General features: G+C 45.9%; 2 protein-coding genes across 6 annotated transcripts in view; one reads left to right on the top strand and one right to left on the bottom strand.

The window, feature by feature from the left end:
* The window catches only part of PFKFB1 (6-phosphofructo-2-kinase/fructose-2,6-biphosphatase 1), a 22,232-nt gene extending 7,857 nt beyond the window's left edge, over positions 1-14,375 (top strand). For 3 of the 5 annotated variants that reach the window (XM_081845260.1, XM_081845259.1, XM_081845258.1), the window contains exons 2-15: positions 255-380; positions 504-600; positions 2,831-2,897; positions 2,981-3,055; positions 5,345-5,401; positions 5,816-5,937; positions 7,409-7,616; positions 9,100-9,246; positions 9,753-9,857; positions 10,088-10,217; positions 10,507-10,569; positions 11,870-11,934; positions 12,624-12,761; positions 13,842-14,375. In XM_081845260.1, the coding sequence (XP_081701386.1) occupies positions 255-380; positions 504-600; positions 2,831-2,897; positions 2,981-3,055; positions 5,345-5,401; positions 5,816-5,937; positions 7,409-7,616; positions 9,100-9,246; positions 9,753-9,857; positions 10,088-10,217; positions 10,507-10,569; positions 11,870-11,934; positions 12,624-12,761; positions 13,842-13,901 (1,460 nt within the window). In that variant the 3' untranslated portion in view covers positions 13,902-14,375. The remainder of the gene's footprint in view (positions 1-254; positions 381-503; positions 601-2,830; positions 2,898-2,980; positions 3,056-5,344; positions 5,402-5,815; positions 5,938-7,408; positions 7,617-9,099; positions 9,247-9,752; positions 9,858-10,087; positions 10,218-10,506; positions 10,570-11,869; positions 11,935-12,623; positions 12,762-13,841) is intronic. The other 2 variants (XM_081845262.1, XM_081845261.1) reach the window with 2 other exon arrangements.
* On the bottom strand, positions 14,263-21,820 carry LOC309332403 (non-structural maintenance of chromosomes element 3 homolog). The gene is made up of 11 exons (XM_081845585.1): positions 21,756-21,820; positions 20,418-20,476; positions 19,379-19,489; positions 18,923-18,986; positions 18,502-18,581; positions 17,879-17,970; positions 16,895-16,974; positions 16,767-16,812; positions 16,558-16,620; positions 15,560-15,674; positions 14,263-14,787 (listed from the first exon to the last, which is right to left on the bottom strand). The coding sequence occupies exons 2-11, from the start codon at positions 20,460-20,462 to the stop codon at positions 14,707-14,709; spliced, it is 777 nt and encodes a 258-aa protein (XP_081701711.1). The 5' UTR covers positions 20,463-20,476; positions 21,756-21,820; the 3' UTR covers positions 14,263-14,706.

Genomic DNA, 21,820 nt, shown 5'->3' with positions numbered 1-21,820 from the left:
GGATGAACTATTGTTCCCAAGATTCTTTGGATAAAACAACTGCCTATGGCATAAGGCTTCCCTTGTCATCTTTTTTTGCTCAAAGGTCTCTGGTGGTTCTAGGAATGCTAGAATTCATGGACTATAACTAGTGTAGAAAAAGATGCAAAAGTTTAAGGTAGGGTACTGAAGCTTTGGCAGCTCCCGTGGTTTTGCGGGCACTCTCTGGCTTCATCACATAGCACATCAGTTCCTCTTTCTGCCTCTCTCTACAGCCTCTGTGCCACAGTTCACCAATTCACCAACCATGGTGATCATGGTGGGTTTGCCCGCTCGAGGAAAAACCTACATCTCCAAAAAACTCACCCGCTACCTCAACTGGATCGGGACCCCCACTAAAGGTAATGGTGGGGAAGGGGTTTGTTCAGGGTGGGTGGAAGCTTAGATCAGAGGAGGAAGCCACACTGCTGGGGCAAGGGGACTCCTTGAAGAGCCCCAGCCCACCCTAGTCTTCATCTCCCCAGTGTTCAACGTTGGGCAGTATCGCCGTGAAGCCGTCCAGACCTACAAGAATTACGAGTTTTTCAGACCAGACAACCAAGAGGCCATGCAGATCCGGAGGTGAGGAATTCTCCCATCTACAGGTGAAACTCGGAAAATTAGAATATCATGGAAAAGTTCATTTATTTCAGTAATTCAACTGAAAAGGTGAAACTAATATATGAGATAGACTCATGACATGCAAAGCGAGATATGTCAAGCCTTTATTTGTTATAATTGTGATGATCATGGCGTACAGCTGATGAAAACCCAAAATGAACAATCTCAGAAAATTAGAATATTAAATGAAATCAGCAAAACAAGGACTGCAAATAGAGCAATATTGGACCTCTGAGAAATAGAAGCATGCATATGTACTCAGTATTTGGTTTGGGCCCCTTTTGCATCAATTACTGCCTCAATGCGGCGTGGCATGACTGCTATCAGCCTGTGGCACTGTTGAGGTGTTATGGAAGATCAGGATGCTTCAACAGCAGCCTTCAGCTCTTCTGCATTGCTCAGTCTCATGTCTCTCATCTATCTCTTGGCAATGCCCCATAGATTCTCTATGGGGTTCAGGCCAGGCGAGTTTGCTGGCCAATCAAGCACAGTAATCCCATGGGCATTGAACCAGGTTTTGGTACTTTTGGCAGTGTGGGCAGGTGCCAAAGTCCTGCTGGAAAATGAAGTCAGCATCCCCACAAAGCTCGTCTGCGGAAGGAAGCATGAAGTGCTCCAAAATCTCCTGGTAGACGGCTGTGTTGACCCTGGGCTTAATGAAGCACAGTGGACCAACACCAGCTGATGACAGGAGATTTTGGAGCACTTCATGCTTCCTTCCGCAGACGAGCTTTGTGGGGATGCTGACTTCATTTTCCAGCAGGACTTTGGCACCTGGTTCAATGCCCATGGAATTACTGCAGGGCCACAGGCTCCCCACCCCTCATGTAGTGGCCAGGGTGCTGTATGTAGCAGATCACCACAGCTCAGACTCCACAGGATCCCAGAGCTTACATTTGCCTTTCAACCTGGCCAGCAAGGCTTCTTGCTGCTGCCAGGTTATAAGCTAGAAGCATTTTAGTGTCAAACGCCAGCAACAGACTTTGGTGTTATTTTTTTTTTAGTACCCTCCCCCTGTCTGCCACATTCCTAGATAATCCTTTCAAACAGTGTTTTTCAATGTCAGAGAGAAACATGCCCAACTTTTCCCCATAACCTTGAAGCTGTTGCCCGAAGCTATGCTGCAGGTGTGAGTAACAAGAATCAACAATAGATTAAAATAAAAATAAAAAATTCCACAAGGCTAGGCTGAAGATAAGACTCAGCGTCAAATCTCCAGGAGAAATAAAAGCAAGGAGGAGGCAAGGACCATCTGAGCCAGTACAGAGCCCCCACTGGAGGGCTGAGTACAGGACAGCCTCCCCCTACCAGGGCTTATCCAGCCATCTTTCACTACAATTCCCATCGGCCCCAAACAAGCATTAAATTGAATAAATGTAAATAATGGCAGAGAGCTAGTGGAATGGAATGTCTAAACTGCAACTGCTTACACAGGAAGTCCCTCCATATCGAGGTTTTGCTTTCACTGTGAACACTCTAGGTCAGAGGTGGGGAGCGCGTGGCCCTCCTGATGTTTGTACTCCAACTCCCATCAGCTCCAGCCAGCATGGGCAGGCATGATGGGTGTTGTAGTCCAGTTACCGTACTTTTCCGTGTATAAGACCAGGTTTCCCCCCTAAAAAATAATGTCAAAAATTAGGGGGCGTCTTATACACGGATACATCTCCCCCCATTTTCTTAAATCTGAGTCCCCCAAAATAGGAGGCATTGTACTAACCATCCCAGGGCGCTCAACCACTGCCATAATGTCCTTTCTTCTACCAGATCAAAATGAGCAGATAACAGCAAAGGTTGCTAGGTTCATAGGCAATCAGAATAAGGGCCACTAACTGACGGCTGATTCAAGACTTTAAATTGTGCTCTTATATCAAATTCCCTTTTCTGCATATACTGTAATGTTTTACTGTTGCTATGGCCATTGGCTAATGCGAATAAAGTTTTATCTTATCTTATAAATGGGGGTGTCTTGTAGACGGAAAAATACGGTACATTTGGAGGACCATCGGTTCCCCAGCTCTGCACTTGAGCAGGCCACCCTTTGCTCCCCATAATACTGACTCACCTTGCAAGGGTGTCGTGAGGACTGTGAAGTGCTTTGAATGCTCTGAAGTGACGTATAAAAACGAAAGGTTTGGTTATTATTACCCAAGTCTGGAGGTGGGTTTTCACTTCTCCTCATATTTGCCAACAGGCAGTGTGCATTAGCCGCTCTTCGGGACGTCCAAACCTATCTGAGTGTGGAAGAGGGACAAGTTGCGGTAAGGAGCCAAAAGCCCGTATCACTCCTAAGAGTTCCTTAGATTGCACCCTTGTTCCACCGCCTCGCTCTTCCCTTGCACAGGTTTTTGATGCCACCAACACCACGCGGGAACGCCGGACCCTCATCCTGCAGTTTGCCAAGGAGAACGGCTACAAAGTAAGCAGTCAAGTGAGCAGCCCATAGGCGGAGGATTTCGTCAGAGTCCCCCTGTGCCAAAAGTTGTGTGTGAAGGGAACTTGGGTTCTAAATTCTCCATTTAGGAGTATTCCTTTAAGGCAGGGGTGGCCAGCTCCCAAGAGACTGCAATCTACTCACAAAGACTGGCAGTGACCTACCCCCTTTTGGGGGGGGGGTTCAGGTCAAAGTTGTTGAGCTCTTTTTAGAGACGAGGAAAGACCCGTTTTTTGGGGGGTGCAGGGCAAAAAAGGGGAACCAAACTTGTTAAACTTATTTGGGAGGAGACAGTGATCTACCAGTGATCTACCACAGACGTCCAGTGATCTACCAGTAGATTACGATCTACCTGTTGGACATACCTGCTTTAAGGCATGGGCAGGCAAACTAAGGCCCGGGGGCCGGATCCAGCCCAATCGCCTTCTTAATCCGGCCCGCGGACGGTCCAGGAATCAGTGTGTTCTTACATGAGTAGAATGTATCCTTTTATTTAAAATGCATCTCTGGGTTATTTGTGGGGCCTGCCTGGTGTTTATTTTTGGTCTTTGTGGAAGCCGCCCAGAGTGGCTGGGGAAACCCAGCCAGATGGGCGGGGTACAAATAATAAATTATTATTATACATGAGTAGAATGTGTGCTCTTATTTAAAATGCATCTCTGGTTTATTTGTGGGGCATAGGAATTCATTCATTTTTTATTTTCCCCCCAAAATATAGCCTGGCCCCCCACAAGGTCTGAGGGACAGTGGACCAGCCCCCTGCTGAAAAAGTTTGCTGACCCCTTCCTTAAGGTGGCGGCGGCAGCACTTTGGAACTTCTTGCCTGTTGACATCAGGCAGGCACCATCACTGTTCCATTTTAGACATCTGCTGAAAGCTTTTCTGTTTCAGCAGGTCTATCTGGATACATAATTTGGTTACATCTGTTCTTAAATTTATTATGGATGTTTTATCAATCAATCAATTTCCTTTATTCAACCGATAGTCAGAGATAAAACACAATACAGAATTATAAACTAAAACATCATAGGGGTACATAAATAAGGTAGGGCCACAGTACTAAACCTCTCACAGATAACCCACATCAAGGCATTCAGTTATACGTTTCCGACACTTGAGTGCCAGGAAAAGGAATTTAGCCACTGACAAAGTTGTTTTCCCAGAAGACTTATTTAGCAGATATGCTGTCTGCTTCCTCTTTTTCGGGGACTGAGCTGGGGTAAGTATGGGGTTATAAGATACTGTCTTAAATTGTTGTAGAAGGGACAGCTCAGTAAAATGTGCTCTGTGGATTCTACCTCACCCAACGCACAATGGCATAATCTCTGGTCATATGGGACTCCTCCATATCTTGGATGTTTTATTGGGCTTTAATTGTTTTAGAGGTTTTTAAACAGTTGTAAACATGTTTTTTTAATTGTATTTTTCTATCAGAATGAATTTATACAAAATTTATACAGAATGAATTATGAAAACTAAGGGTTTGCTTGATGGGCATACCTTTGCTCATTCACTGTTAGCGGACAACGGGGGTCTTTTTCAGTGGGCTCCAGATCTCCTGCCACATTTTACACACACACACACACACACACACACACACACACGGCAGTTGGGAAAATTAGAAAGTGCGGTTCTGGTGAGACCCCAGCCACACACTTACTTTCCCAGAGACATCTATTCATATAAATTAGCACATGTGAATGTATGTTATGCCAGTAACATAAGTACCCTTAAGTACCAAGCATTGCCCTTGGTTAGAGATCCATATGAGGAAAAGGAGGTGATAACAGGTATCCCCCATCAAAAAAATTACGATGCTATTTGCACAATGAAGAACATATTGCTACAACCACAATGAGACATCTGCAAGCATAAAAGTCAAAACCTGAGATCCTTATAAATACAACTCTGCACCCAAACCAACATTTGTGTTGAAATCTCAGCATGTGTTCATGAAAATGGGAGACATGGTCTCCACCCCCCAATAATTGAAATAAATACGATAAGAGATTTTGTTTCCTGGGTATATTTGTCTTTCTTACTTTGCACTGTCATCTCTGGCCAAATAGATTTTGAAGACTTTTTAAAAGCACCACAAAAGCCTGTAAAATTTGCTCACCAGTAGCAACCCTTCCACTTTGTACTCCTTCATATTCTCTGGGGAGGGGGGAAGCAACCATCTGGCTCCAGCCACCAAAAGAAAACTGTTCTGATGGCAGCTGCTTGCCTACCACATACGTTCTCCTGCCATGACATATCACTCTGTCACTACAGGTCTTCTTCATTGAATCTATCTGCGATGACCCAGATATCATCCAGGAGAATATCAAGGTAAGACCTCTCTTCTCTTTTGCACCAGATCAGCCTTTGTGGCAACGCTTAGAGAAGTGTGAATGTCCCAAGGGCACCTGTGTTCCAGTGCAAGCATGGGCTGCGGAATGGTGACTAGATAGGTTCACATGAAAATGTGAACTGAAATGAATTTCTCTGGCACTGAAAGTGCTTGTGAGCCCTGCCTTCAATGAAGCACAGCATCCCAAACCTAGCATCCTTTTCCAGCTATCCTACTGGCAGGAGAGGATCAACACCATCCTTTTTCTTAAGCTTACACCAATATGGATTCAGCCTGACTGGTTGTGTGTGTGTGTGTGTGTGTGTGTGTGTGTGTGTGTGTGTGTCCGTGTCCATGTCCCTTTCTCCACCCTTGTCTTGCCTTGTTGTTTTGCTTCCTCACATCACCCACAGCAAGTGAAGCTGACCAGCCCTGACTATAAGGACTGCAACCGAGATGAGGTGGTAGAGGATTTTCTCAAGCGGATCGAGTGCTACCAGAAAACCTACCAGCCACTCGATGACGACTTGGACAGGTGAGAAGGCAGTTCTGCCACTGCTTGCAAGGCCTGCCTTGCAAAGGGGAGGGAACGCTGTGTGTATTCCATATACACTGGTACCTCAGGTTACAGCTGCTTCAGGTTACATACGCTTCAGGTTACAGACTCCGCTAACACAGAAATAGTACCTCGGGTTAAGAACTTTGCTTCAGGATAAGAACAGAAATCGCGCGGCAGCGGCACAGAGGCAGCAGGAGGCCCCGTTAGCTAAAGTGGTACCTCAGGTTAAGAACAGTTTCAGGTTAAGAATGGACCTCCAGAACGAATTAAGTTCTTAACCCGAGGTACCACTGTACCAAACTTGCTGGGAGTCTGAATTTGCAGCAAAGGGGATTTCAACAGCAGCAGCAGCAGCAGCAGCAGCAAACCGCTCATAGGGGTGTACAAAAGGTTGAAAATAACTCTGGGCCTTCCATTAAAAGTAAAAACGTAATATGAGAACTGCCTTGCTGGGTTCAGATGGACTTCCCGTTTTCCCACAGCATTTGGTTCTCAAGAAGTACACTGCCTGGCACATGGAGGCTCTACTAAGCTGCCATGATTATAGCTATTTATGGACCTATTTACTCTGTTTTAAAACATGTTTATACTACCTTTCCTCATACCAGACTGCAGGGAAGCGTGCAACCATCACCCCGCATTCTTACTGGTTCTTGACAATCTCATACACCAAAGTTTAGTACTGAATTTGCTCCCCAAGATTCCTCAGGGAATTCATAGACAGAGCATGTCATCAGTTGCCTTTTGCTGTTCCCAGCACTTTGTATTCACAGATCTGCTGCTGTACACAGAGCCGATCTTTGCTCTAGGACCCTCATACCTACGGGACCGCCTCTCCTGGTTTGTCCCACCGAGGACCTTATGGTCTTCAAACAAAAACATCTTGGAGATCCCGGGACACAGGGAGGTTAGGCTGGCCTCAACCAAAGCCAGGGCTTTTTCGGCTGTGGCCCCGATCTGGTGGAAAGCTCTGTCACAAGAGAGTAGGACTTGACAGCTTTCCGCAGGGCCTGCAAGACGGAGCTGTTCCACCAGGCCTTTGGCTGAGGCACAGTCTGACCCCCTCCTTTGGTAATCCTCACAGAACTCTAGCCCAATGGTTGCCATTAATTTGATTCTGAATTGATTTTAGAATTAATTGATTTTAGAATGCTGTGTTACTTTTATTGTTGTTAGCCACTCTGAGCCCAGCTTTGGCTGGGGAGGGCAGGATATAAATAAAATGTTGTTGTTTTTATTACTACTACTACTACTACTACTACTACTACTACTATTACTATCATGGCTAATAGTCATTTGTGTTGTGTAAGCTACTCATTATTATTCTGTAGTATAAAATTCCGTGAGTTTATTACGCAATGAATGAGCAGCGCAGAATTCCCCAGGGAGTCTCACACGGACTGTGCAAGGGCTTCTAATCTCACCCTCTCCCACTCAACATCCACAGGTCCCTGTCCTACATCAAAATCTTCAATGTTGGCAGTCGGTACCTGGTGAATCGGGTTCAGGACCATGTACAGAGCCGCACAGTCTATTACCTGATGAATATCCACGTGACGCCCCGCTCCATCTACCTCAGTCGGCATGGGGAGAGTGAGCTCAACCTGCGGGGCCGCATTGGGGGTGACTCCGGACTGTCTGAGCGCGGCACACAGGTACAGCAGAAGCCTACCCGCCAATCAAAAGGCAAAAAACAGGTTTTTCTTACTGTGAATTCCTGTGTTTAAAGAAGGACAGAAGCACTGTCACTTCTATTTCAGAATAACCTTCCCTGTTGATTTCTCCTTGTTGACTGGTCCGTTTTCAGCTTCCCCCAAACTAAACTGGGAAAGCTAGTAGAATCCTATCTGGGTAAAGCAGTAAGAAATGGCATATGTCCCATTACTGGTGGCATTAGAGCTGCCATATGTCCGGATTTTCCCAAACATTAACAGGATTTCAAAGGCTGAATTGAGGTCTGGGGGAATTTCTGCAAGGCAACACTCTGTCCTGGATCTCAGGCAAGTCAATCGAAAAATTGTGGGGTTTTTGGCATTTTTGTAAAAGAAAAAGCTCAACAACTTTGGTGGTGTTCTGGTTTTTGCTTTTTGAAATATGGCAACCCCAATTCCTATGATACTTTCTGTGCCCACTGAAGACCTTTCTTTTCCAACAAGCCTTCTGAGTGAAGGATGGTGACGATCCCAGTCTGCATCTGTATTGGACTTGAAATTATTTCCAAGTATGCTTTTTATTATTGATGTTTAGATCACTTTTTATGGGAAGTGATTCACAAGTGGAATAAGTAAAATGCTAACAATCAACGGGCTTCATGGAAAAGCACAGAGTTGCATTCAACAAAGCAAGGACTTTCACAGAACTTGCTCTCCCTCTTCCCCACCGCCAACATAAGATGCTCTGGAGGGCTGGCAGAAGCACCAGAACAGTTGGCAGGATGCACAGGGGGTGGCAATGGAGTGAAGGTTCTGTTGCACAAGCGAAAGTCCTTGCACAAACGGGGCAACTTCATTGGATACAACCCCTCACATAGAGGCTGTCATATTTCCCGACATATTTGAACCTAGGTTTGTTCGGTGTTTCCACAGTTACAGCTCCAACCAAGTTATTCCTGATGAGCAGTCTCCCGTTAATATTTTTAACATGGAAGTGTTTACATGACTCTTTTAACAAAAACCTGTCCTTGAGCTCCAAGATGATGTTGTGCACGCATGAGTGATAAATTTGCAGACACAATTGCCACCACTTCCCCTCTCAGCGAATGCACAACATAGATTCCTCAATGCCATTACCTGTATAGTCATACCTCAAGTACCGGAAAGGGTTACTTCCGGGTTTCCCTGCTCGCACATGCGCAAAATGACGTCACGTGCATGCACAGACGCGCCGAATTGCAACCCGCACATGCGCAGATGCGGTTGCGCTCTTTTCATGTTGCGAACGGGCCTCCGGAACGGATCCCATTCGCAACCAGAGGTACCACTGTATAGCAGAAAGAAGTGCATTTGTTCTTGCAGTGTCTTGCCCTCAACTTTGGGAGAAATTCACACACCAAAGAGGTCTGAGAATCTCTTGCCTCACAGCAAACCTCTGTCCCTCAGCGCTTCTCACCTTCTCTTGTTCTGTCTCTCTGCCTGCCAGTACGCCTGTGCCTTGGCTGGCTTCATCCGCTCCCAGTGCATCCGTGACCTCAAAGTATGGACGAGCCACATGAAGCGCACAATCCAGACGGCAGAGGCGCTGCATGTGCCCTACGAGCAGTGGAAAGCCCTGAACGAGATTGATGCGGTGAGGACCAACAGGAAATGAGCACAATCCCTTCTTCCCACAGTGGGGGAACTAGGAACTAGGGTCTCACACTTCTTTGGTCCTAATCCACCAGCCCTGCCTGCTACTAGGAGGCATGGCTTCCTGTTCCAAAATCCCTTATTAGAAGAAGAGTTCGGATTTGATATCCCACTTTATCACTACCTTGAGGAGTCTCAAAGCGGCTAACAATCTCCTTTCCCTTCCTCCCCCACAACACTCTGTGAAGTGAGTGGGGCTGAGAGACTTCAGAGAAGTGTGACTGGCCCAAGGTCACCCAGCAGCTGCATGTGGAGGAGCAGGGAAGCGAACCCAGTTCACCAGATTACGAGTCCACTGCTCTTAACCACTACGCCACACTTTCTCCCCAGAAAGCTAGGGAGTCCAGACATCCCAGCTCCTTCCTTCAACATATATGCTACTTCCTGTTTTATGCCAAGAATGTAGGCTGAATTCAGATATCCCAGCTTCATTTCCCCCCCCCCCAGGGTGTCTGTGAGGAGATGACCTACGAAGAAATCCAGGACCACTTCCCAGAAGAGTTTGCCCTACGAGACCAGGACAAATATCGGTACCGCTATCCTAAGGGAGAGGTAAGGAATGCCCAGTGGGGCATCTGGGGGCTGAGCATACTTAGCACATCACACGCATGGGAACTGACCTGTGGAACCTGGGGCTCCCAATGGGAGGAGCTGGTTGGGAAGAAGAAGCATGCAGCCTACCAGAGAAGAGTTTTATGAAACTCCTCGAGGGAGGGAGGGCCTTAGGACCAAAGCCAGGACCAAGGGCATCTCTGGATAACCTAATACTTACATCCACCCAGTCTTACGAGGATCTGGTGCAGCGCTTGGAGCCTGTCATAATGGAGTTGGAGAGACAAGAGAATGTGCTGGTTATCTGCCATCAAGCGGTCATGCGCTGCCTGCTTGCCTACTTCTTGGACAAGAGTGCAGGTACCAGAGTACCCTGTTCTGCATTTGCAGGCTCCCCATTTGAGCCCAAGTCCCTACGGTCTCCTGCAGAGGGTGGGACATTCTCCCATAAATAGCATTTCCTCCTCATAGCACCCACTGCCAGAAAATGATGGCTTTTCTCTCTTGCAATCTGATATTTGGAGTATTCACTAGTGAGGCTGACTGTTGTTTTCCTCTCCCCACCAATACACCACCCTCCACAGACTAAGGGGCTGGATCCTTGTTCAGTGCTCCTCTTTGTCTCATTTGCTGTTCTCTCTCCATCCAGAGGAGCTGCCTTACCTCAAGTGCCCGCTGCACACCGTTCTCAAGCTCACACCCGTGGCTTATGGTGAGTGTCTGAATCCAGAACAACTCAATACCCCCTTCCTCAAGCAGGAGGCCTGCTGGTGGATTTCAGAAGTCCTGGTGACTTGCTTTAAGAAAGAGCTGGGAGATACCTTACCCCCCCCCCCAAAAAATGGGGCTAGCTAGGGAACTTTTTTGGCTCCATGGGCAAGATCCCTATTAGGATCTACATTGCAAGCCAAATTCCATCCACCTGTCAAAATCCTTTGTGCTTTGGAAGTCTTCCTCCTAGCCCCTTTAAAGCATGTCATTCCAAAACGGCTGAGAATTTACTTACCCCCACTTCCAGTATGTTCCCTCCTTCACTGTGTCCGTGGGAGATTAAAAGCTGTTTTCAAGTAATCAAATGCTTGCCTAATAAGCCCAGATGCATATTAGTTCCTTTGCTGCTGCTTGAACTCATCCCTCCACGTGCCAGTAAAGCCAGTTAACCACAGCTTGGCATTTCTTATAAGAACATAAGAGGCTGCTGGATCAGACCAGTGGCCTTACAAAGAAGCCAGAATTTGCAAGCCAACTTTAAACCATGGACGCCCTATTGCTCCCCTTCACTATTTGTCTGTTGTTACTTCAATCTAAATCTTCAGGAAAGGCTTCTTAGTTTTGCAGGCACTATTAAAAATAATGAACCCAGATGACTCTCTCCCAGCTATACTCTCCTAGGGTAGCAGCCTAGGCCTGGTAAAAGAAGAGGGGAAATAAATAAATAAATAAATAAATAAATACATACATACATACATACATACATACATACCAGCAAGAGCTCCACCAACAACTGCCATGATGGGAGTCCAAGACAGCTTCACTGTCGTGCTGTTCGCCAGCTCAGAATGCTCTTTGAGCTGCCAAGGTCTTCCCTTTAGTCCTGCCTAAGTCAGTTTCCAACTAGGACAATTAACTATTCCCTCAGACAAGAAGTTTCGATTTGATATCCCGCTTTATCACTACCCGAAGGAGTCTCAAAGCGGCTCACATTCTCCTTTCCCTTCCTCCCCCACAACAAACACTCTGTGAGGTGAGTGGGGCTGAGAGACTTCAAAGAAGTGTGACTGGCCCAAGGTCACCCAGCAGCTGCATGTGGAGGAGCAGGGAATCGAACCTGGTTCCCCAGATTACAAGACTACCGCTCTTAACCACTACACCACACTGGCTCTAAAGAAGCTTGTCCCAGCCTATCCTTTAACTGCAAAATGCACATGAGCTGAAAAAAGGCACAGGTGGCCTGGTAAATGCTGGGTACATCCATCAATGTTCATTAATTGTAGGGTTGTTATTTGGGACAGGTTGCGAGGTGGAATCGATTTTCCTCAACATTGAGGCTGTGAATACACACCGGGAACGGCCACAGGTAAGCGGGAACCCTGCTACATTGAGAAATATCCCTAACCAAGGATCTAGTTGGATCCTCTGGAAAGGGTCTGTTGAAAGACCTTGCATGCAATTGGAAGAAATCCACATAGCATTGGCTTGCTATAAAGCTTGTCTCCAGGTGATGCTGTTGAGAACCGAGAGCTTTGCTCAGCAGCTGCACCACTTGGTCCTACCTGCTGACATCACTCCATGGGGATCCTCCAACAGGAAAGACCACCTTGTTCATACAGTGGTGCCCCGCAAGAAGAATGCCTCACAAGACGGAAAACCCGCTAGACGAAAGGGTTTTCTGTTTTGGAGGTGCTTCGCAAAGCGAATTTCCTATGGGCTTGCTTCGCAAGACGAAAATGTCTTGTGAGTTCCTGCGGGGGTTTTTTCCTCCCCCCCCCCCTTTTTCCCAAGCCGCTAAGCCGCTAAACAGCTGATCCGCTAAGCCGCTTAACAGCTGATCTGCTAAGCTGCTTATCAGCGGATCCGCTAAGCCGCTTATCAGCGGATCCGCTAAGCCGCTAATAGCGCTAATCCGCTAATGGGCTTGCTTCACAAGACGAAAAAACCGCAAGGCGAAGAGACTCGCGGAAATGATTTTCGTCTTGCGAGGCACCACTGTACTCATATTTGTCCCTCTGTAATATTTTCCTCTTATCTTCCCACCCCCACTCCCAGCATCTTTCCTACAAAGCTAGCCAGGCCCCCTTGTACCGGCACCACCACAATGTGCCAATGGCCAGTCCTCAGCCAACCAAACAACCCTGCTGGAGTGATCTGGGGCGGTCCCCTCCCCCTTGCCTGTTTGGCCCTCAGGTAAAGACTCCCCTACCCTCAGGGGTGGAGGAAGGGGGGTGCGGTGGGGGTGGGCTGCCCTGTGTGTCACCACTGAGGGGGGTGACAAAATGCTGGGCGGCACTCACCGCGCCCGAGCCATGTGTTTCTCTTGGGAGTGACGCGGTGTCTTGGGTGCCCGCAGGCTCCATGCTGCCCCAAACGGTCTGCCTGCCTCCTCCTCCACAGCAGCTGTAGGGCGGCTGAGTGGGAGGAGGTAGGCAGACTCCTCAAAGCCCCCGCAGGTGGCTGGCCCTGCCCCTGGGCACAGGGCACACACACTGCCCCAGGCTCCCGATCGTCTTGCTCTACCCTATCCGGCTCACTAACCTAATACTATCCCTCCACAGACCTTAATTGGCTTCACTTGCTGTAAATCCAAGTTCTTTTGCTAACCTGGTTAATTAGGTGTGGGTAGTTTTCCAAGCAAATTATTTCTCCTTCGTAGCTACTGGGATAGGGTTGCCATATTTCAAAAAATTCCTGACACCCGCAAAGTTTTTAGGAAGATCCAAAAATTGTTGAGCTTTTTTGGGGAAACATCCCCCCAAAATAGTGATTTTAAGCTTCTGGAGCTGTTTCCGCTGCTTTTTCCATTGCATTGCCATACATCTGGGTTTTCCCTGACATTATGCTGATTGTGCAAAATCCCCCCCCCCCGCGCCACACCCTATTTACACCCGAAAACCAGGACGTGTCAGGAATTTTCCCAACGTATGGCAAGCCTATACTGGGAGATGGGAGCAGATTATTATGGCAATACCTTAAAGACAAGGCTGCACTGTGCTGGTCAATTCACATTACACAAGAAAATCATATTTGCAAGGTGGAGCGGTGCAATGGTCTTGCCAAATATTGGTCCACATTAGAAGAAATGATAAAATAGAGGTGGCAGAACAGAGGAGTGGAATGCAGACATTCCAGCTCCAATTCTAATGGAACCATTTCACCACGCTAGTTTAATTGGGTGCGGATGGGGTGTTCAGTTCCCCCCTAACTTTGTTTTCTAATTTAAGCCACCGTTCAACCATCTTGCACTTCTTTTCCTTTCTCTTTCTGCAGAATGTGGATGTAGCAAGAAATCCTGAGGAAGCACTAGGCACAGTGCCAGACCATTATTAACCATGCTGCTTATATTAAGAGAATCCTACCTTCCATTCTGCTGGCACTCATCCAGGCCAACACAGTGCCACCCAGAGAAATAGTGGTGGGTGCAGGAGTTCTGGACCATTTTGCCTGCACACTGCCTTATGAGTGAGTGGGCCTCTTGAATAGCAATTTGTGGACTAGGATTGCCTGCCATAGGATGTGTGAGGCCCTGGCAGAGACTGTTCACTAAGAAAGAAAAAGGCTGTAAACAAACAATGGGGTGGGTGGGGATGGGATGAAGATAGGCCTGGATTTTAAGCCCTGTTGTTTTCATTTTGAGACAGTTTAGCACGTGCTTACATTTTCAATAGGATATAAAAACATTTGCTCCGACTGGATGTGCCCTATATTTTTATTTTGTTTTAATGAAAAAAGCACTCTTTACAATGTGTGTTATCCATATTACAGAGGCAGTTAAATAAAGAAATATTCTATATCTGAGTATAACTTTTACCTCTGATCCATATTCTCCTGACCAATATAAAACCATACAAATTTTTTTAAAAAAATTATCACAAAGACGTTGAACTTAACCATCAATCAGACATGTTCTTTATGGATAAATCTTATCGGACTGAAGGATTAAGTGTCCCAAGTGTATTACGGAATCTTTCCTCCATTTGGCGGAAACCTACCAAGCTGCACAGAGTGCTTTATATGGAGCCAAGCCCTATAAAATGAACCTCAAAGCACTTCTCCCAGCTGTACTCATAGAAGGCTGCAGACCCACTTCCACTTGGGGGTTCCAATGACTCCCTGTAATCCAACGCCGTAACAGCTATTTTCTTCTTGCAGCATTGGCCTCTATTTCAGCCTCCTGGTAATGGCTCATCCAGGATTTTGGGTCCCTTTTCTGTATCTGATTGGGGGAGGGAATCAGATGGACACAGTTAGGAAAAAACAGAATTATTATTTTTTGCAAATATTTTTTATTAATTTTCAATTACATATATCCAATATAAGCCACATTCTAACAACAGAATAGAAAGCTATACAAGAAATCAGAACCTTTTCTGCCTGCTCAGATGCTGCCAACATAATTTGGGGGTGCGGAGAGAAAGGAGGAATTCTATGCAGAAGAACCAGAATCAGGCTGCACCTCTTAAAAAAGCAGTATAGGATCTGTGAAACTGCACAAGAGCTAACATTCCAGTATCATGTGTTGCAAGCAAGTTGCTCTCCCCTATGACTGCAGAGAAGAGCCTGAATACATTTGAAAGATGTCTAGGAAAAGCTCAGAAGTTGAGAGTGATCAACTGAGGAAAGCTAACAATGGCCAGTCCCCTGCAGTTAAGTGTTTGCCCCTATACCCTCATAATCCACATACAGTATTCACAACCTTTACTTTTTTCTCTTTTCTCCATTTCTCTGTTCCATAAATATTTAAATTTTTAAAAATCAGAAAAGGATGGTCTAGTATAAAACATGGGAGGATGTACAAACAGGGGAACATTTCTTTCATTTATTCCAGTCCCAGAGTCCGGGCATTCTTAATGCTGGGTAGAGTTTTACTGCAAGTACAGATTTGGCTGAGATCTTTTGGTACAGCCACATGAGCAAACTCTGCAGGCAACAGAGTCTCTCGATGGAAAAATTCGACTGGTCATGCCTTATTAGTAGGTGACTAGTACCTTAGCAACAAACTGTAACACCTCCTTCTTGGAAGTTTCTCTAGCAGCCCGTGGTCCCCATCTGAACTCAAACTCAGGTGGATCAGTGTGTGGGAGGCGAGTATATTCCAGGTACCTAGAAAGTGAGAATTGCATGATCACTGCTACAATCCTTTGTAGGAAAAAGCCATCCCACACACAGGAGAATTGTTGTTTAGTCGTTTAGTCGTGTCCGCCTCTTCGTGACCCCATGGACCAGAGCACGCCAGGCACTCCTGTCTTCCACTGCCTCACGCAGTTTGGTCAGACTCATGTTTGTACCCCTTCATGGATCACTGCCTTGTCGTGGCGAAGGGGCTTGAATAACTCAGAGAAGCTATGAGCTATGCCGTGCGGGGCCACCCAAGATGGACAGGTCATAGTGGAGAGGTTTGACCAAACGTGATCCACCTGGAGCAGGAACCGGCAAGCCACTCCAGTATCCCTGCCAAGAAAACTCCATGGACAAAGACACAGGAGAATAGAAAGGCTAAAAGCTGAAGTATCTGTACTCCAGTTGAGAGTTGTCTGACGTCTCCCAGGACATGTAAACTCAGCTGGACATTATGAACAGTCAAGCTACAATTTCTGGCATGAATGTGCTCTGTGCACACAAGATTTCAATCCCACACATTTGCGTACAAGGAACAAATGCAATGAACCACTGTTACAACCCTGTGCAAATTCAAGGAATTTAGCCGTACATCACTACTTCAGAGCACAGATCGTGTTTTGTTTCTGCCTAGGTAAGGGAATCCTGGAGGAGGATGAAGAGAAAGGTCCCCTTAATAACCTATACAGTATTCTAATCATAATTCCCTTCTCTAAAGGACATATCTGGTGTTGGTCTCCCACCCCATTTTAGGCACTAGAAACAAAACAATGAGTTCTGGATTCTAGTCTCCTAACACTTTTAAACCAGTACAACACATTTCTCTTCTCTACTAAAAATGTAGAAAGATTTGCAATTCCTGACTCACTTTTGCTTGACAAATTCCTCTGTCACGAGCTTCTTCACATCACCAAATGCCTTGCATCTTCCCCTGGAACGGTTAGAGAGTGGGATTTTGTCAGGGTACATAATATCAGAGGAGCAAGGAGTTATTTGCTTCCCCAATTCCTGAACATAATTCCACCCACTGAAGGGGTTGGGTCTATGATTCAGATGGCTACCCCTGGACAATCATACCTAAGGCTGTCAATTCGCAGCCTCTTCAGCAGCTCCCAAACAGCAGCTGGATGAAAGAAAGCAAGAGATGAGAGTTTGCAACTGAGGCTACCAAAGAAGTCAGATGAACCGAATGGAGTGCAACTCACATTCTTTAGCCACATTGCCCTTCATGAAGATCAGGCTGAGAATGGCAAGGAGGAGCCCCATCTTACAGATGATGTCATCGCTGCAAAAAAAAGAGAGATTCAGTCTCCCAACACTGGATTTGGTGTTTTAACTGAAGCTTGGGTTATAAAGCAAGAAACAAACGAACTCAACCAAATGCTTTTAACTTCAGGAATTGATAGTTCTGATGCCTTGGCTAAAATGCATGCTGCGAGGAAGAAATAGTGCTGGCCTGGGATCAAAGAATCACACACCAACACTTCCTTTTTGTGTGTTCAGAACCACTTCATCTCGCCTTAGTCAAATGCAGCGCTTGTAATAGTTCAGTTTAACAAAGATCACTGAGTAAGTTGTTTTTAAAAAAATATCTGAATTATATCTGAAAGCATAGTACCTTAATTGCCAGGTGAACTGAATGTAAATTAAGTTCATTTTGGGGTAGAACGTCACACAATTTCTAGGTCATATTCAAAGTTGATCCTCCTACATGTGTTTCTTACTCTTTAAACATTGGGGGACCTGTAAGCCTAATCATCACAGTTGGGAAAAATAAAAATTTCATATTCCACTCTCTCTGTGTGCGCGCGTGCACTTTCATCTTTCCTTAGTCTTAAGTATATTTTACACATCAGCACAGCAGCCTGTAACATTCTGAATGCTGAAAAAAATTGTTTGCAAAGGGGCTAACATTAACTGGAATTAGTTCCTTGTTGAGCAGAGTGAACCCGAACTAGCTCTTTTTTAAAAAGAAGAGGAAATTAACATTCTAGGTCAGGGATCGTATGGTAGTTGGTAGAGCTGGTCTTGTGCTTCCTTCTGGTAGAACCTTAACGTCTCTCTGAATAATAAAACAACAGGATGATAAGCACCAAGGCCAAAGTGGGGGAAAGAGAGAGAGAGGGTTTCATTTCATTTCCGTTTCAGCTGGGACTGCCAAAAGAGAACCAGAACACTCTTCTGCTTACTCTTCCAAGCTCTGTTCCAGTGGTGGCAATCTACTGATCAAGATGTATGTGGGATTTCTGGAGTCAAGTTCCACCAACTCCATTCCAAATAGCTGACAAAGCAGAAAAAGATAAATACATTCAGACCAGAGTGTAAAAGGCCAATTTTCTCTTCCACTATTACAATCCCATTTAAAGAAGACAGAAATCACAACTAGATATTAAGAAACGAATCAGTTCTATCCCTGGCAAAAATTGTATTGCTCAGAATTTGAATCACTGAGTAAGGATCATCCTTCATTGTGAGTCTGGATTTTCCACAATATACTAAAGGCCTAAGAGTAGATAAATACATTCAAGCAATCTCTACAATTTATGCAAAAATTGCCATTTCTTCTCTCCCTATATTCATGTCAAGCCATAGCACGTCAGTCAAGCTGACCTCAAGGACAAAATCTCTGCTATGCTCCTAGGTTTTTGATGGTCTATCAGCTTCAGAGCCACTGCTTTGGCCTCACTAGACACTGCAAAAATCTTCTCTGCAGTCCTGCTTTGAGAGGCTGGCCTTATGAGAATCCACAACTAAAGCAAAATGGATGGAGTCGCACACTTCTGCCCAAACCAATAATGGATTCCTCCCTCACCAGCTGAAAGATCCCATTGGCACGTCTGATGATCACAGGAAAGACATCTTTATAGTCTTTGATAACATGTTTCAGAACATCTATAAAGGAGACAGATAGGTTTGTTGACCAGGCCTTCTTACATTGTATTTTAAAAAAAAAAACCACACAAACATACAAAGCAAAATTCCATTGAAAAAAATCTGCACTTAAAAAAAATAATGAAGAGCAATTAGAAAGATATATACTTGACTGAAGCAAAGCTTTCAGAACTTGAAAATATGTGCACAATAACTCATAAGGGGTTGGAAACCAAGGAGACCTAGGCAGGACGTCTGGTAGTTCTAGAAGAGCAGAAGTGCCAATACAAATTTGCTTAATCTCACCCTGAAAACAGAATTTGGGTATCTCTGGCACGAAAGCAATTTGGTCCTGTTCTTACCTGCCCTTTTAACTGGGATCTTCTTTTGGTCTTTGAACAGAAAAAACTGCACGAGCTCATGTGCCTGTAGGGAGAATACAACATAGGCAGTCGGTGGGTCTATGTCTATGTTGCAATGCTGTGGGCACAGAATTCAGTTACCTGAGAATTTCAGCCTTCATTTTTAAAAAAATTCTAGAATAATGACTGCAAATCTGTTTGATAAGTATGTAGACAATCTCAGAACCGTGGCTGAATAAGATTTTCAATGGTTGCCAGGGAGGGTTTCAGTGTCTTACTTCTGCGACAGCTAACAAAACTAGGAAGACCATGCCAATCTGTACATAGTTTACACAAGTCACAAAACTATTTTTACTAGCACTTTTTTTCAAATGAATGGACACAGCTCTGGCTATAGCCAATCATGACTGTGAGGCCCCAAAGAAGCATAAACAATTGCAGCAGAGGCTCCTTTACTTTGAGTTCCACTTGATTCCGTGGGTGTCGCTCCAACTTATGCCGCAGCTGGCTGGGTGTCATCGTTAGACTCAGTGTACCTTCTTCATCATCTGAACCTGTGTGCTGTGCCTGGGTAAGGAAAGAGGATTCGTTTTTTTAAAAAGGCTTTGGGATCCAGCTGTGGGATTCACACAGGCCTGTCATCTCTGGAGATGTCAGCTCTGATCTCGTGCTAGGCACATGTAGAAATAAACATGCTTGACATTCTCTGAGCAATTTCTTACCAAGACTACAATCCTATGCACATTTATTTGACTGTAAGACCCTCTGAACCCAATGGAACTTATTTCTAAGTAAACGTGCATTGGAGTGTACTATTAATTGGATTACATTTCTCTGTTGAAAAGCTACAACCTTTCATATATATAGCTGAACATTTAAGGTTTCAGCAAGTTCTGTAAAACTCAAGTGCAACATGCAAATGCTACCCATCATATCTGAACTGCATAAATGTACTGGAGCCCCAGTCACTAGCCAAAAAGGATGCAGGGCAAAGTGCCGCGTCTGCGCACACACACGTGTGGAGCGGTTTGTGCTTCTGTACATGCGTGAAGCACGATTTAGTGCTTCTGCGCATGCGCGAGCAGCAAACCCGTTCCAGTACTTCCGGGTTTGCCATGGACATTTGCCAGAATGGACGCTAGACAAGGTGGACGTTCGCGGAGGTATTACTGTATACATGTTTTAGACACTTGTCTCTACCATATGGAGATTTGCAACCAGCCAGGTATGAAATCTGGACTCTGCTGCCTACCCAAATGCAGGTGATGTTGGTGGCTTAGGGCTATCTTTTACCACTTATGGGTTGCAGCTGGTGAATTATCTTCTTTTCATTCTTATCTTTGTGACCTTATGATTGAATTTTTATGCAGATTGGTGTTTTTACAAGCTACTGTTTAGTTTGAGGGAACGGGGGGCTGCATCTAGTTTTGTTTGGCAGTATAAGCTATACATTACAACATATTAATAAATCAAGAAGTCAGTCCATGTGCAGTACCTGAGAAGGGCCGGCTCCCTTGCTGCTACGTTTGCTGTGGGACATCTCTCCGACAAGAGCTTGTGGGAAACAGGAAGAGAAAGCTATGGAAGGTGTATTCTTGTCTCCCTTACCTTTGTCACTCAAGAACGAAGCCAGCACATGTCCCCTCCCGACTCCAGTAGAAACTCGGGGTCCAGGGCTACATTTGCCAGTTCCTCACTTCAGGAACTGCCACTCCCCCAAAACACACGCTGCCAACTCCCCATAGAGTTGGTCCCTTACCTTTCCCGCCCTCACTTGGCCACAGTGATCCATGCGACGGTCATCTCCAGGCTTGACTACTGTAATTCGCTCTACGCGGGGCTGCCCTTGAAGCTGTCCCAGAAACTCCAGCGGGTGCAGAATGCTGCAGCGAGGCTCCTCACGGGGTCTCTGCCATGGGAGCATATTCACCCAGTGCTTTTCAAGCTGCACTGGCTCCCAGTGGAGTACAGGGTCAGATTTAAGGTGCTGCTTTTGACCTTTAAAGCCCTTCACGGCCTAGGACCCTCGTACCTCCGGGACCGCCTCTCCTGGTATGCCCCACGGAGAGCCTCAAGGTCCATAAATAACAACACCCTAGTGGTCTCTGGCCCTAAGGAAGTTAGATTGGCTTCAACCAGAGCCAGGGCCTTTTCAACTCTGGCTCCGGCCCGGTGGAACGCTCTGCCTCATGAGACCAGGGCCCTGCAGAATCTGATTTCTTTCCGCAGGGCCTGTAAGACAGAGTTGTTCCGCCTGGCCTTTGGCTTGGAGCCAATTTGATTCCCTCCCTCCCTCTCTTTTTTTCTTTTTTTCTTTTCCTTCTCCTCCTGCGATGAGGCTACATTTTAATATTTTAATGTTCCATTCTTTTAATGTTGTATTTTATTTTTGTTTTTAAGTTGTAATCATTCATCTTGTTTTTATTATTGTTTGTAAGCCGCTCTGAGCCCGGCCTTGGCTGGGGAGGGCGGGGTATAAATAAATTATTATTATTATTATTATTATTATTATTATTATTATTATAGCAAAGCAGGGCTCGTTGAGCCTTTAGAAATCATGCAACAGGCAGAAGCTCAACAGGTTAGGCTTCTTAGGAAAAGCGGCGACTACGACATTGCTGGAAATAATAATAAAAAAAGCAACCCGCCTGCTTCTGGAAAGCCTGCTGCGCCCCCTATCTAAGACTGCCAGCATCCTCCGCCGCCCCACCCGCAACCCAACAGGCAGCAATGCAACAGGTACAACTCAGGCGGGCGGGGGGCGGAGCCCAACGCGGGTCCTCTCGCTGAGGAAACCCCTAACGCCGCCGGAGCACCAACCACCACGACTCACCTCCTCCGCGGCTCGCCGGCAACTGCGCGGCCCCGCGCGAGGCCCGCCCTCTCGGCCCTTCTGAG

This window comes from Podarcis erhardii, assembly GCF_964252035.2.
Source record: "Podarcis erhardii genome assembly, chromosome: 17".
In the NCBI taxonomy this organism is placed as follows: domain Eukaryota; kingdom Metazoa; phylum Chordata; class Lepidosauria; order Squamata; family Lacertidae; genus Podarcis; species Podarcis erhardii.
This window is presented reverse-complemented; position numbering and strand designations above follow the sequence as displayed.

Bases quoted from the DNA above. Each gene is read 5' to 3' on its own strand.
- LOC309332403 (XM_081845585.1), bottom strand. From the start codon at position 20,462: ATGTCCCACAGCAAACGTAGCAGCAAGGGAGCCGGCCCTTCTCAG. The intron at 19,490-20,417 runs GTACTGCACATG...TTCCTTACCCAG, and splicing joins AGGGAGCCGGCCCTTCTCAG to GCACAGCACACAGGTTCAGA. The intron at 16,621-16,766 runs GTATGATTGTCC...TAACCGTTCCAG, and splicing joins CTGCGAATTGACAGCCTTAG to GGGAAGATGCAAGGCATTTG.